The sequence below is a fragment of the Dipteris shenzhenensis genome, chromosome 29 (assembly GCF_047967505.1).
Source record: "Dipteris shenzhenensis isolate YYH24624 ecotype China chromosome 29, Dip_SZ_1.0, whole genome shotgun sequence".
Taxonomy (NCBI): Eukaryota; Viridiplantae; Streptophyta; class Polypodiopsida; order Gleicheniales; family Dipteridaceae; genus Dipteris; species Dipteris shenzhenensis.
In genome coordinates, this window is record NC_141624.1 from 28219265 (window position 1) to 28235371 (window position 16107).

A 16107-nucleotide genomic window follows, 5' to 3' on the forward strand; every position below is an offset into this window, starting at 1 on the left:
TTATAAAAGAGAAAAATTAAAAATTTCAAGATGTATATGAGAGTTACAACTTCTCCCTAATTCATATTATGGTAGGAAGGAGTTCAGTAGAGACCACATTTCCTTAAAAGTACTTAGGTTTGGAGAATTGGGAATATTTTGAAAATCCCTCTTTCCCATATTTGATAATGTATTAGAGACTAATTTATGATCGATTATAATAGCTTTAAGTATGAGGTTTCCAATATCTTTTTCCTACTCATCTAAGGAATATGGTATACATTGTTATATGAGAGCTTCAAATATGGGATTGCTAAAGATTAGGGAAACTCTTTTACATTGATTGAATTGCCATAATCCTCAAAAGAGAGTATGTTAGGGAAGTATTTATAGAAGTTTCTAAAGTGTTCACTATTTGTTCATATATAGATGATATTATCTACAATGAGGGTTATAATGAAAAATTGCTAAGTATATGGTTCCATAAATGAGAAATTAAGAAAGAATTGTATATTCCTTTGAGAAATATACAAGCATGGTTGGTGTCAAAAATTATCGCTCGGACTTTTCTACTTGTAGGTTTTTGCTCGAAAACTATGCACATCCCAATTTAAATTGCACTTTCAATCTCAAATTTAAATTTCATACTTATTTGATTGAAATTCAGGCATAAGTTTGGTTTCTCTCGAGTATACAAACATGATACAAGGGCCTCCATAGCTCCACATTTTAAAGGATGTGCATGAATCATGTTGCATCAATGAACAGATTACCCCTAATAGCCATTTCCTATAGTCTAGGAGTTTATACATCCTTCACCCATTCTGAGATGTTGGTTGATGTGACAAGCGCGTAAAGCAAGAAAAAGCACAAAACATAGCTACGTGTCATGAATGATGTCCAGAAGGTGGGGTCCCAACTGCAAGCTCAAGACCTTGGGCATGATCTTGTATGTGGTATCTAGAAACGTGATCGGTCTTCATTGATGAATGTCCGACATATCTCCCCCTTTTGGGATCAAGCATATAGTTCAACCACACAATTCAAGAGGCATTGCAATGAGCTCGTCTACTAGATTGCCATTTCCAAGATATTATAAAGAATCAAATAATTCACAAAACCACTCAAAATTTGAGTTAGAGATGAAGATTCAAGAGAAATGGATTCAATGGGTAATGGTTATACAACTGGGAAATGTAAGATAGTATTAACCAAGAAACTATGTGAGTGAAGAGGTGATGAATATTGACACCGATTCTAGAACCCAAGAGACATGTAATGTTATCTGAGGACAACATGGAAAGGACTTATGCAAGTTTATTTCAAGAAACTTTGCATTAGAAAATTTACAAAAGATGATTGTGCGGCCATACGTCTCAGTATTTGGAGTAAGATAGGGCCTTATAGAAGTACGTATTAAAACATGTAATTACTTGTTTACAAGACTTTTCAAATATTAAAACTCACATAAGAGGCTTTTGGACTATAAAGTCATTGATATTGAGCATTTAACTAATGTAAAGAAATCTACAAATAGAAAACTAACACCCTAAGGCAAGTGACATAAATCCATTCAAGTCAACAACTTAGTGCATGGAATCAACATAAGTTCGTGTAGCTTACTTATATGTATACAAGCATGTATCATGGCTGGAATCATTTGAGTGATGATCACATACCAAATCACACAAGAAACAACACATAAATAAATGGTACATGCACTTCCATGCATGTAATCACTTGGACCTTGCTAGCACCGTATGATGAATCAGACCAATGAGAAAACCATTTTGGTGCCATAAATTCTTACTTGTGTAGTGCTAGCATCACTTAAATTCTTGTACATGTAATCATCTAGGTGATGCTAGCATCTCCTACCTAAAGGAAGAAAATGCTAGCATCAATCACAAGGTTAATGCTAGCATTAATCTACTATCATGCAAAAGAGAAAGGATTTTTAAATCTCTAGGTCAATGCTAGCATCAACTAAGACACTAAAAGCCCCCAAAAGTCTTTCTCCCTCCAACACTTCTATTTTCTTATAGTTTACAATTTTAATGCCATATATTCTTTTAGGTGATACTAGCATTGCCCAGCCCAATTTCATGTAAAGCATAATTTTACTGCCATGTACTCTCTTGGGCAACGCTAGAAGCCCAAAAAAAAGGAGACAAAAAAGGCCATGGGCTAAGAGAATAAAGAAAACAAATGGTTTTTTAGGGCTATTTTGGCAATCATCAATGCTACAAGTACATGGCCGTTAAAAAATAAACAAAGAAAAAAGAATTATATTTTCCCTGTTATCAATGCTAGCATCAACTGAGTGCTAAAATAGCTATGAAAAACCCTTTTCATTCTTTGTTCTCTTTACCCATGATCTTTTCTTCTTCTCCTTTTTGGTTTGTACTCCCTAGGGCAATGCTTGCTAGCATCACCCAAGAGAATACAAAGAAATAAAAATTGTGCTCTACATAAAATTGGCTGATGTAGAGGATCTCTAATCCACTCCTAAGTTGGAGCATCTCCCTGCCTCATATATCTTCTTAGCACTAGTTTTGATGTTTCCCACTTCTAGTCAATGGTTTTTTTGTATGCAATCATTCGTCTCTAGAGGAGAACATTTTGTCAAAGTTTGACACCATTGTACAAAACAAATGATTATAATATAGTCTATAGTCAACTTTTCTTTGCCCAAAATAAAAATAAAAATTGGTTGATGTTAGTTGCTACTCCTATCTTGCAAAGCTAGAACTTTGGCCTTTTATATCATCATTTTTAATCAATGGTCAATGCTAGCATTGTTCGACCTCTACATTCGTTATATACTACTTGCAAGAAGAAGCTCCAAATGACTAGTAGTTTTAAAACTACAAGGTTTTAAAACAAAAGAAAGTCTTTGGTTCAGATGGAAGAAAGCGGATTTCAAGGTTTTGGTTAACAGCCCAAATAGAGGTAGTGGGGGTGTAGCTCTGTTAGTTCATTCTTCGTTGAGCTCCTCAAAAGTTTATAGAGATGAAAAAGGCAATATAATAGCCGTTAGTGCAAAGGTTGATGGTGCAAGGTTTGGGGTGGCTTCTGTATACACTCCTAATGCCTCTTTTGAATGAATGGGATGTTGGAAGTTTCTAGACGCCAAGCTCTCAGAGCAGCGCTGGATTTTAGCGGGAGACTGGAACTTTACTGAACTAGTCTCTAATAGGTCGCACTCCATAGCCTCTCAATTAGTGGATGAAAGAAACACATGGGATGCCTTGGTAGTCAATAAGGACCTTGTTGATTACATAGAGTTCGATAGGGATGGGCTAGTTGGGTTCACTTAGTGTAACCGCAGGCGAGGGGGAGATTTTTGCGCAGCTAGATTGGATTGGATATATCTGTCAGATGATGGTTGGTGGACGAGAGGTCCTCTTAAAAGTGAACGGATAGTTTCATATAGCATTTTGGACTACTGTCCATTGCTATGGACATTTGGATTACCGATGGTGTGTCGAAGATCTACAGACGTCCCATACAAGTGTAGCAAGTGGATGCTAAGCTCCAAGACCATTTGTGATGAAATCAAGGAGTTATGGAGGATGACAGGAGTAGGCATAGTGGATCTATGCATCAAGTGGGATGTGAGTTATGTTTTCAAGAGTTGGCTCTATGTGATGGCATGGGAGGTATAGAAGACATAGCTCTCTATAGTAATCTTTTTAATTGGTTGTAGTTGTTGAATCTAATGATTTTTTTCTTTTTTCTTTTTTTTGTTGTGTTTGCAAAAATAGTGTAATTGCTAACGAAAGAAGCCAAGCAAATGTCTTGCAGATCTTAGGGCGCTTCAAATATTTTGCAATAATGTCGTCAAAGAAAATGTTTGTGCTTTCAGGGTGTAGATTTTGTAGTTGTTCTCTACACTTGAGCAATAATTTTCTTCTTTTTGGTGTATTTGTGTTAATGTATTGAAATTGTCTTGTTGATGTTGAAAGTGGCAATGATAGTGCTAGATATACTGCTTGTTGTGAACTTATATGCTGAGTATTTAAGATTGCATTACCTAGTCTTTTTATGCATTCATTAGGTGGGGCGTTAGAGTCTATGCATTGTGATAGAGCTTGCTTAACTGCAAGAGTTGTTTCTTTGTCCACTTTTGTCATGTAAGTAAGATGTACAATAAGCAGCAGCACCATGAGGATTAGGTATGAATTGGATGTCAGTGTTTGCACCCCATAATCTTGAGAGATTATGTAAAGTTCTTAGTGTAAATGTCTTTTGGTTGTCTTTCTCAAGAATATAGTTGGCTGTGAAATAGATGATTGTAGAGCACACATATACTCTTCTTATGTCATATTTAAAGAGGCCAAGAATGCATTATAGTCTAATGATTGTGTATCTCATTTAGCAAGTTGAATTAATCACAAATTATATATTTTTTAAAGAGTAGTTGATCTTAACTCATGTTGTAATGGAAGCAAGACTTTTGTACAAGACATGGGTGGCCTAGGATAACCAAACTGACATTTATTCTTTTTCTTGAAGTGTGTCTTATGATGTTTGTGTACTTGAATGTCTTTTTTATCACATGGAAAAAGAGATATGTCTGTGGAAATGTATTTGTCAACAAAAGTTTCAATGTCATGATTGGAAGATATTCCAAAGGAAGGTGCATTGTCAATCCACAAAAGGCCATGGTCATGTTGACGCCCTCTATTTTGGAATTTTGTTAGAAAGTAGAAGTCGTTTAACTTTCCTAGAATGTTTTCATCTTTTCTCAATTAGATTTTTGAGCGCTTGGAATTTGTGCACATAGTATTGAGTTGTGGTGATGGGATCAGATCGAAGCAAATGACGTATTTTTCCTTGTGTGTTTGGGTATTCCATTGTTGTATTTTTGCTTAATTTTTGGATGGCTTGGATTAATGGTTTCCATAGTTTCTCCACTGCAGATAGCGTCCCAAAGAAGGTCGGGGGGCATAGTTGCCTTAACATTGAGAAAAGGTTTTTTTTTAAGATAGTGTTTGTAATCTTCTGCAGATGTTCTTAGGTGTGAGACGTCACGATATCCTATGTTTAAATGAAGTATTTTCTCAATGTTAGTATCTAAGAGGGCATCCTTTGCTTGTAGTGGTATTCCCCTTGTTTGTGCTTTTCCCATTTGAACCAAGATGATGATAAAACCTATTTCACTAAAATTTTCATTGTTTTGAAGAAGAAGTTTCCTACACACAAAGCAAAGCAAAGATCCACATCCACTAATTCCCACCTTGCGATATCTTGGTACAAAATATGCTTTGGAATAATATAATGTCGTGCATTTCCAAAGAAAAGCTTGGGAAATGATAGTTCTTCACAAAATTTGTCTTAAAAAATGCTTAATGAGAATCCTTCTGAAGGTGCAATTTCAATAGTTTGTCCTTCAAAGTCTATGACTTGTTGAGTTGTGTAGATGCCATGAACTAAAGTATCTATGAAAAGTGGCTCCTCCATTGTTTCATCAACGTGTTCTTCTATTTTTTCATTTGTGTCTTCTGTAGCTTGTATGATTTGCACATGTTTTTCCCAAAGGTCATTTATACAAACATTGTTTTGGTGGTACAAAGGAGTTGAAAGCAATTCCTTTCAATGCAAGCATGGTATAAGTTGGACGTATGACCCCGCTCATGTAATTATGTTTGAAGGAAAGTTTTCGCTTGAGTGCCACAACAATTGTATCGGAACTACTTGAGAATCTTGGTACTACTCTTTGTGCTCTATCAATGTCGGCAAAAACATTGACGACACTACCATCCAATCCATATTGACCTTCATATGATAGTTCTTGAATCTGTGCAAATAGTATTCTAATTGATACCAAGTGTGCCTCAATATCATTTTGATTGTTTGTGAATTTTGTTTTTTAAGCCATTATCATGTTTTTCAAAGAAAGTGAAGGCATTTTTTCATTCTTAAGGTCTTTGTAGCATAGTGTACATAACAACTGGATTGTTGATTGTGTGGCGGACACATCTATTTCATTGGCTTAGAGGAATATTAAAATGTTTGGCTTCACTTTAATCAATTTGCTATGAAATTTCAAGGACCCACAACAAATGCATAGAAAATTTGGAGTGTCCAAAAGTTTTTTGAAATATTGTTGTTCATATGAGACATGTTTTCTTTTTCTTTTTTGGCCAACAACTTGTGCTTGACTTGTAGATGTTTCTATTGTTTGAGTTTTTATTATAGTGGAGGGCTATGGCTGTAAAACAATTGCGGAATTTGTAGATTTTGTTAATAATTGCTTGATTTTTGTGAGCGAACGTGGATGAATTATTTGTGAATAAAGTAGCTACTTCTTTAGCGGGCAATATTGGGTTTTGTTCAATAAGAGTTTTTAAAGCAAGTCATTAGTTGAAGACCATTTAGTGTAAGTACATTTACTTTCTAAGTGGGTTAATGGAGAAATTGTGCAAACATTGTTTGCTTCATTTATAAGCAAGGTGCATGGATTGGTTTGCTTGTTTGTTTTTTTTGTGGAAAAATGCGGGTTTATATTAATATGGTGATATCAAATATATACAACTTCAAAAAAGATCAACAGACTTCAAAAAGAAGTTTTGATAAGTGATGACAGTGTCTTCCTTAGAGATATCAATAATTGTCCGTTCAACTGAAATGCCAATAGCAGTAATAGAAAAACACATCAATCTAGGTTGTCGTCTCATGTGGCTCTTCTTCAGGTGATTGGTTTGTTTTTTTTTTGCCTATGATATGTTTTTTTGAGAGCTTTATACCATTATATATTAGTAGACTGAAAGACAACCCAAATATCAAGTGAAAGTGTTAAGAATGTCCACGACTAATACACGAGATGATGCAGAGTTAAGAGACCACATTTCCACATGCGCTTTTTTCCATAAACGAACATGCTGAAAGTGTAGGCGCCCCTACAACAAACTTGTACTGTAAAAAATGTGTACACAAAGAAAAATGGAAGTGAAAACATTAAAAAAAAAGGAAATGGAAGGGAAAACATTAACAAATTAATGTGTTTAATTAATGAAATTGCCAAAACAAACAATTTCAATCATGTATGATTCTAACAGAAGTAGGCGACGTGTGAATGCACATAGAATAGGCTACACATGCAATCCTATACATGCAAAAGAAGTAAATACATAGTGGGATAAATGGAATAGTAAAATGAAAGTGTTACGATCAGATACAATAGAAATCAGAGCGTGAGTTCGAAAAGGTCATGTTGGAGGAAGTACGTTTCATCTGCCATGAATTGCCTCAAAAGAAACCATCAAGTGTCCACTTGCTAAGGTAATCCTAACATTTCTAAGATAATCCTAAGACTTTGAAAGCCTCTGTTAGGAGTGGAAGAAGACTTGATTTGGCACTCTTGCTTCTACGCTCATGGATTCATTGTGTGTGACCTGAAGTACAAGGAATGGGGAGGCAAGTAAGAGAGATTCCAAACAATGGAAGCTCTCTAGGAACTTCAGTGAAGAAGGCGTTCAGAGGAAAAAGTACAAGTGGGAGGCAAAGTCTGAGGATGCAATGAAAATAGTGGGTATAGTAGAACTGCAGAGAGATAGTAGAGGAGAGGAGAGGAGAGGAGGGGTCTACAAAACAGGAAGAGGAGAAAAATGTTGACATTGGAGGGAATGCGTTTTATTACTTCACCCCTCTGCACTATCTGCATTCAACTATCAACCAACCATTGTGGAGGGGAGGCTACATTGGTACACAAGACGAAGGTCTTGCTCCAGCTAGACTGTGACCTTGAGGCTCTACAAAAGAGAGTGAACACATGCAGCAGCTTATCCATGCTGTCTTTATCCTCAATCGTGAACGAAACACTGTCATCCGCAAACAACTATAGGTTGAGATGCTCTCCATTAGGCAAGGTGATGCCCTTGATGGCACCTACTACCACTCCTTGCTTCATCGCATGAATAAGCGGGATGGAGCCTATCATGAACATAAGAGGAGCCAGGGGGTAGCCCTGGTGAATAGATCTCTTCAAATCAAAAGCTCCCACCACCCCCTCATTCAAACAAAGAATAGCTAATGCCTGACCAAAAAGAGTAGAGACCATTCTGATGAACTCATCACCAAAACCCAAATTTTCAAGCACTGCCATCAAGTAATCCCAGCGAATGCAATCATATGCCTTATCAAGATCTACCCCCATCAAGAGAACATTCTTCTTTGAGCATAAAGAATAATCTAGAGCTATTGATACATTGAAAATGTTATTAAAGATATCTCGCCCTTTAATGAAGCCGCACTATTCTCTGTCTACTATCTTGGAACACATGTCACTAATCCTCATGGAAAGAGCTTTGGCTATTAACTTGTAAGACATATTAAGCATGAAAATCGACCTCCAGTCCCCCACTCTGACTCTACAGGGTCTTTTTGGAAAGAGCTTTAGTAGCCCAACATTCACATCCGCTGAAAGGGAGCCCTTAGCAACCGAGGCATTGGCCATGTTGGTCAAGGAAACTCCAAAACATTATGAAAAACTCAGTAGTTAGCCCATCTGTGGACCAGGGGCTTGTCGTCCTCCAAGAAGAGTAAGCCTCCTCCAATTCCTTCCTTGTGAATGGACTGCTCAACCGCCTTCTGTTGTAATCAGAAATTCTGATGGCCAGCCTAGCTAGGAGGCGTTGCAGGCTGGCTCTCCATTCCTCATCTTGGACACCCCCTTCTGCTACTATAGCACTAAGCTCTTTCAAAAACACATTTGCCACATGCCAATATCCTTGGACCATATTCCCATTATCATCCATGACGCGGTCAATAAAATCCTTGTCATGTTTCTTCTTAAGGGATTGGAAAAAAACATGCGAAGGACAATCTCCCACCTTTAGACACAGTTGCCTTAACTTAACCTTGGCAGCTCCACTTTTCCCAATTCATATTTCTGCAAGGCCATATCCACCTCAACCATTAAAGTCGTGATAATCGGATCTTAAGGAGCAATCTCGACGGCCGCCAACAATACAGAGCCTTGGCATGATATGTACCACGACAACAAAGATATCATAGATCCTAACAAAGCACAATTCAACAAACTCATTCCAAAAAATCCATCAAATTCAACAAGTACAACTACAACATCATCGACTTATCTTCAAACAAGAAGAAATATTGAAACTTATGATATTGCAATGGACATGCCAAACCCTCCAAGGTAAAATCACTTTTTAAAAAACAATTTGTTAACATACAAAATCCAGTCCAATGACGACTATTACTTCAACTTTAGAAAGCTCAACAATGAACAATGGCTTATTGTTGAAGACATAATGCTAAAGAAAAGACGTTCCCCTGGAAAAGCGTTTCATTTGTTCTTAACAGGAAATGTAGGAACAGGAAAAACATTTACACTACTCATAATTGTGCAAGCACTACTATACAACTATTTGCACAAATAAACACATAATGTACAATATCCAAAAGTTCTCCTTTTAGCCTACACAGGTAAAGCCGCCTTCAACATTGGTGGAACAACTATCCATTCAGCAGCACATCTTCCACTCATGGCATCTCACTACATAAGCCTATCAGTAGAAAAATTGCAAGAACTATCACAATTCTATCATTGATTGCCATAGTACATTGGTTGCACCAGACCTTCGTTTAAGAGAAATCAAACACAACCACAATCAACCATTTAGAGGACTTGATGTTTTATTATGTGGAGACTTATGCCAAGCTAGCCCCACTAAAGATGCATGGATCTTCAACGACCAATCAACACAAGCATCTATGCAAACATCATTTTGGAAAGATAATGTCTTACAATATGAGCTCACAACACCAATGCGTCAAACCAACATGCAATTCATAGATATATTAAATAGAATACGAGCAGGAAAGCATGCACTACAAGACATCTCCTAGATTAATAGCAGCTATGTAAGACAACCATTATTGAAACAGAACATTCCACAGTTAATCTATACTATCGCATCAAAAGATATTCATAACAAAGAAGTGTTTCATTTGTTAGAACATAATCCTCATATTCTAGAAGCTACAGACAAGAGGCACAAGACATGCAGCAAGACCATAACAATCCCTTTCAATCCCAGCCAAACAGCAAGGCTACACAAAACTCTTCATTTGAAACTAGGAATGATAGTAGAAATATGTTCAGGAAATCTTGACATTGCAGATATATTGGTGAATGGAGCAGATGGAATATTCAAAGACTAAAAAATAACAAATGAGCAACAACATGTTTGGATATTATTCAACAATGCAAAAATAGGAAAACAAGCTTGCATTAAAAACTCCAGTCTTTACAACTTTGACATTCCAAAAACGTGGACGCCAATACAACCAATCAAAAAAGAGTTCCAAATAGGTAAAAAAAACTTAAACTCTATTTCTCGAAGACAATTCCCAATACAAGCAACTGCTGCTAGAACAATCCACCGTTTGTAAGGGCTATCAATAGATTGCCTAGCATTTGACCCATCCCTCATTAAATCAAATGGTCTAACATACACGGCACTATCACGTATACGAAACCCAGAAAACCTTTACCTCATCAAACCATTAGAACCTAAGCACATCAAGGTAGATACACATGTCTTAAAAGAAATGGAATGCCTCAAATCCGATAGACAATAGATTGTCCAACAACAAAACTTCTCATCAGTTCAGAATTACAACATCACATTGCAATCTCTAAACACACGTGCATTCTACTCTCATTCCTTAGACATACTCAATGACAAAAGCCTCCAAGCAGCCACGATTTTATGCCTTCAAGAGATACATATCAACACAGATCAACACAATTAACATTACTAGGATTCACAATATTTACTCACTATCTTCAAAACAAAAAATTTGCATCTATTGCCATCATAAATGTATACAACTCTCCATTGTCAACAATTACCACACTACTTGCATCACTTGAAAAACTTCTCCAAAATATAAGAAATGATACACCAACAATAATCATAGAAGATTTCAACATTAACTCTCCATTAACTTCAACTAACCAAACAATAATAACACCAAACTAACAACTTTCATGAAACACAAACAATTTACACAATTAATTCTTCAACCAACTATAGTTCATGGTTCAACTATAGACCACATTTGGACAAACGTACCAAATAAGCACATTTTAAACGGTACAAACTATATTTATTGGTCGGACCACTCACTCCTTTATGCAAACATTGATTTACCTTACGAATAAATTAAAAACTAGTCCGAACTTCAATCAATCATTTGGACAAACGCACCAAATAAGCACATTTTAAACGATAAAATATTTATTAGTCGACCAATCTCTTTTACACAAACATTGATTTACCTTTCCAATAAATTAATAACTATTCCGAACTCCAATCGAGTATATACTACTTTCCGATCAATTGAAAGTAGGCCTAATGAATGTAATTCACCTTGTTACTATATCGAGGGGCATGTCAAAAAACCCACCCACAACCTTGTGACCCTGTCGAGGGGCATGCGCCCTGAGCCTATGCGGCACTCAAAGGGATTCGAACACAAGCCATACCAAAAAAAAAGAGTATAGCATCTCTTAAGTATCACAAATGTTTTGACTAGGCACACACCCCTTCTCCAACACGCACATCAAGGCACAAGATGCCGATTCCCAATGAAAGTTCGCATCTACCGCTACTCTCAGCTCTAGCTTTGTCCTTGCCCTCGTGGTTTGTCTTTTATAAGCTGTGCTTTCTATCAGCGTCTAGTGAAAACGTGAACCATGGAGCTACCTAGATTCCAGACAATGTCGAGGATGTTTTTGCAAGACTGTTGTGGATGAACATTTGCTCTGATTCACAGATTCACAGCGACAGCGCGAGCGAGAGAGAGAGAGAAAATGTCGAGGATGTTTTTGAAAGAACGAATCGTTCGACAAGACTCTCGAAAGTAGCGATAAATTCTAGCGACAGAGCGAGCGAGAGAAGTGTTGTGGAGTGAAACATTGCTGTGAGAGAGAGAGAGAGAGAGAGCGAGCATGGAACCATTGATTATGTGGGTGTTTGGGGTCTGCCTCGTCGGAGCTTTCACCTTCCTGTTTTGGTTGCTCATCCGAGCTCCACGACCTTCGTCCAGCCTTACGGTGCCTCCCGGATCCATGGGTTGGCCTCTCATTGGCCACACCCTGGAATTCTTCTCGCGCTCTCCTGTTTCTAACCTCGAACCTTTCATCGCCAAGCGTATACGCAAGTAAGCGCACTCTCTTGTCACTGCATTTGATCATCGATTAAGCAGCTTTTGTTCCTCAATCTTTTTGCAATTCGCACAATATTTGGTCATCGACTTAGCAGAGTTCATGAAATTGTTCCTTGGCTTTGTTTCAGATACGGGAGCCTTTTTAAGGTCAACCTTCTGGGCAACCCCACAGTCATCTCGACGGATCTTGATACCATCAAATTCGTGCTGCAAAACGAGGATCGTTTGTTTCAATGTAAATTGCCCACATCCAACCGGATTCTCCTTGGCTCCCGTTCAATTCTCGCTCTCTCTGGGAATGAGCACAAACTTCATCGCGCCATGCTCGTGGATTTCCTCGGCGCGGGAAAGGCCAGGTTGTGGAAGCTTTTGCCTCATGTTGAAACAGCTGCACTCAGGAGACTGTCATTGTGGAAGGAAAATACAGAATTTCGTTTGCTTGACGAAACTACAAAAGTGCGTGCGCTACAATCTACATCCTAATTCTCAGCCTATGGTGTAAATAAGCACTTGTGAAAACCACTGACGGATAGTTTGTGCTCGCTTGCAGTTCGCTTTCGAAGTAATGACCGGAGCATTGACGAGCTTGACACCAAAGCAGACGACGGAACTCATGGAAATCTACAGAGAGTTTGCCTATGGCATACACTCATTGCCCATCAATTTTCCTGGCACAAATTTCAACAAAGGACTGAAGGTCAAGTTTCTTTCTCTGTTTCCGAATTGAGATGGCTACAAGTTAAGACTGCAGGTTTTACATGAGACCACACATGCATTTTGCTGTTATACTGAAAACGTCGATGAATTAATTTTTCTCAGGCGCGGGCAAAGCTGCTCAAATACTTCCAGGACTTGATTGATGCCCGAAGGCAAGAACCTTCAAAGCAGTCAGGAGACTTCCTGGACTTTCTGATAGCGGAGGAGGTGAAGCAAGGAGAGCAATTCTCCGACGCAGACATAAAGGACTTTTGCATCACAGTGATTATGGGTGGGCTTGAGTCGACGTCAAAACTGCTGGCAGCGATAATCAATCTAATCAAAAACTCGCCGGACACTTTGCAAGAGCTTTTGGTAAGAATTACAGTTTGGTTGCACATTCTTACTAGGAACCTTGTATGATTGATCAGGTTCTCATGAAAATTTCTGTCTGAACTTTTTCAGAAGGAGCATGAAGCCATTCGCAAAACAAAGCAAGGAAATGAAGGCCTCAACATGGAAGATGTTAGGAAGATGCACTTCACTTACAATGTTAGTGGCTACACTTTAATTCTAAACATGAAAGATGTTAATTAGAAGATGCATTTCTCTGACAATATTGTGAAAAGGTAGAATAAGGGTTTTTACACACTCAGCCCACCGTGCTCGGTCATGGAACGGGCAAGATTGCCCACCCATGTCCAACCCCATGGTCGAGATGTATTCAATGCACCACGAGCAAGCATGGGCGGACATAGTCTATAAACACCCTAAAAAAGGGTAGTTTGTTCCTTAATAAGCATCTCTTATTACTTTTCTCATTCACTCTAATCTAGTTTAATTTTCTTACTACTTACCTTCCCACAGGTCATTAACGAGGCCTTGCGGTTCCTAAATATAGGCATAGGTGTTGCTCGAGTTGCATTGGAGGATGTTCAAATTAAAGGTTCCATTTTTACACATAATCACTCCCTGCGCGGCAATTTCAACACAGCCACTCCCTTGATGTGTTTCAATATCACAACCATTAGATGAATTGTGAATCAGAAACCAATGTCTCACATACACAAGCTAACAACCAACTTGTGGTGTAGGATATGTTATTCCAAAGGGTTGGTCAATGTTTATAAGTCTCTCCTCAATCCATTTCAATCCAGAGATCTACCCAAATCCTACTGCTTTCAATCCCTTTCGATGGCAACAAGTAAGTGATGCATTATTCTAAGTTGTGAGGTATTTCCAATTTCGATTTACACATTGGTTGTGTGTTTGTTGTGAGAATGAACAGGCAAACTCCCCACCCACATCAAGCTTAGTTCCATTCGGTGGGGGTGGTAGGCTTTGTCCAGGAGCTGATCTTGCAAAATTGGAGAATGCGGTGTTTTTGCATTACTTCCTCACCCTATTCAAGTAAGTGCTTTGTCCCATCGCTTCCAATTTAGTTTTTCACCCAAGTATTTAAGTCTTTTCACAACGGCTATTAGGAAAGCACATACACAATCGAGGTGGTGAAGCTAGAGAATGGGAAACTCCCTTCCCTGCCTTAAGACACCAATGGAGAACTCCCTTCACTACCTTAGGTCACCAATGGGGCTCGGCTAATTCCTTTGTATGCCAACCAAGGACGGTTGCCAAAGGAAAATTCAACCATGAGGACAACCGTTGTTGATTTTCTGAAATCCACGATAGGAGATGCACCTAAGACGCTCAACAACACCTCTAGGCCAAGTCCCCCATTCATAGGGGTCGATCCCACATTATCCCATATGACACACAATATTTCTACTTTTTGCACCCATTAAAAGTCCTTAAAGGTGGAGAGCTTTAATTTAATCATTTGAGCTTCAATTCTTCAATTGAATAATATCAACTAACTATGCAGTGCAATGGTATTGTCGTGGTATCTTTGGGACCACTTCATACTGCATCATTGCACCTCTAAATTTACGTACTGTGTTCTCAACCAACAAGTTTAATCGATATGACACAAGAGACACCACTAAATATCGCATCATATATTGTATCTTGAGGGTACTATTCTAACTCCATTTAGTAGATTAGAGTATCTTTTCAGGTATAGTAATGGATTGTTTGTAAACTTGTGTAGATTTTCCAAAACAAAACAATACTTATGCATATTTCATTTGATTTTGTTAGAATTAATGATATGAATATTACAATCCACCCAATCAAAAGTGAATATTACAAAACACTACTTATGCACATTTAATTTGATTTCGTTAGAAGTGAGATAATTGAATTCAAGTGTAAAATTCTCAATGCCTTGGACTTTATCTACGACTACATTAATTGGAAGTTGGGCACTTGAATGGATTGTGTAATGCTATTTGTGAAATAATTGTCACTATTTACAAAGGGTTTGATCCATTCACTAATGGTCATGGTGCAGATGGGACGAAGTTGAGACTGATAAGTTTTTCCACAACCCTGGTTTTCGGCTTACAAAGGGTGTACCCATCCGAGTTTACCGCACGGATTACCAACATTAGCCAAAAATAGTAGTTGTTGGATTTATTTCCTATAATATAATTGCTTGTATGCTCATCCTTCTTGTAGAAAACTTCATACATGTTACTTTTTCATCTTTTCAAAAAGCCTAAGAATGGTCATTTTTACACAATCCAAGTTTTGCCTAACCAAAGGTATACATGTCTGACATATTCTTCATATTCATTGGCTACCAACCTCGGCTAAACCTAGGAGTTAGATCTATTATCTTAATAAGATAATTGCTTGCATGCTCATCGTTGATAAAGCTTCATATGCGTTATTTTTTCATCTTTTCAAAACATCCACAAGCGTTGTGTAAATCTTCAACCCTTAGCAACTTATATATATCTAGGCCAAAAGCATATTTTTGGATGTCCAATCCTAAAGATTTATGTATCCTAACCTCATCCTAACTCACAAATTATTGGTTTACCATGAGAGATGTGATTGAAAATTGCATCAAGATTGGAATTCTTACATCAAGTTCTTAAAGCCCATGTAGATCAAAGTTGTACCACATAATGATATGTGATCTCATTTTGTATCCTATTTATGATTAAGCAATTGACCAAAGATTAAAAGTAAGGCTAGAATGTCATCAATATGGGGTGATGCACAAGATCCATTATGGCCAAGTTTCTCTTGTAAATGTTAAGGGGAGTATGGACCTTTCTTATGTTTATTACTAAGTAAAGGAAGGCAAATTGGTAGCAA

The 16107-nt window shown here is 37.7% G+C and overlaps 1 protein-coding gene across 1 annotated transcript; it reads left to right on the plus strand.

Annotated features, from left to right (window-relative positions):
* The first annotated feature begins 11667 nt into the window (after positions 1–11667).
* Positions 11668–15392, plus strand: LOC147882669 (cholesterol 22-hydroxylase CYP90B27-like). Its single transcript, XM_087400471.1, has 9 exons — positions 11668–12180; positions 12315–12642; positions 12737–12883; positions 13006–13257; positions 13348–13434; positions 13750–13828; positions 13977–14086; positions 14171–14292; positions 15293–15392. The coding sequence occupies exons 1-9, from the start codon at positions 11969–11971 to the stop codon at positions 15390–15392; spliced, it is 1437 nt and encodes a 478-aa protein (XP_087256597.1). The 5' UTR covers positions 11668–11968.
* Positions 15393–16107: the final 715 nt, after the last annotated feature.

Bases quoted from the DNA above. Each gene is read 5' to 3' on its own strand.
- LOC147882669 (XM_087400471.1), top strand. From the start codon at position 11,969: ATGGAACCATTGATTATGTGGGTGTTTGGGGTCTGCCTCGTCGGAGCT. The intron at 12,181-12,314 runs GTAAGCGCACTC...GCTTTGTTTCAG, and splicing joins ATCGCCAAGCGTATACGCAA to ATACGGGAGCCTTTTTAAGG. The intron at 12,884-13,005 runs GTCAAGTTTCTT...AATTTTTCTCAG, and splicing joins ATTTCAACAAAGGACTGAAG to GCGCGGGCAAAGCTGCTCAA.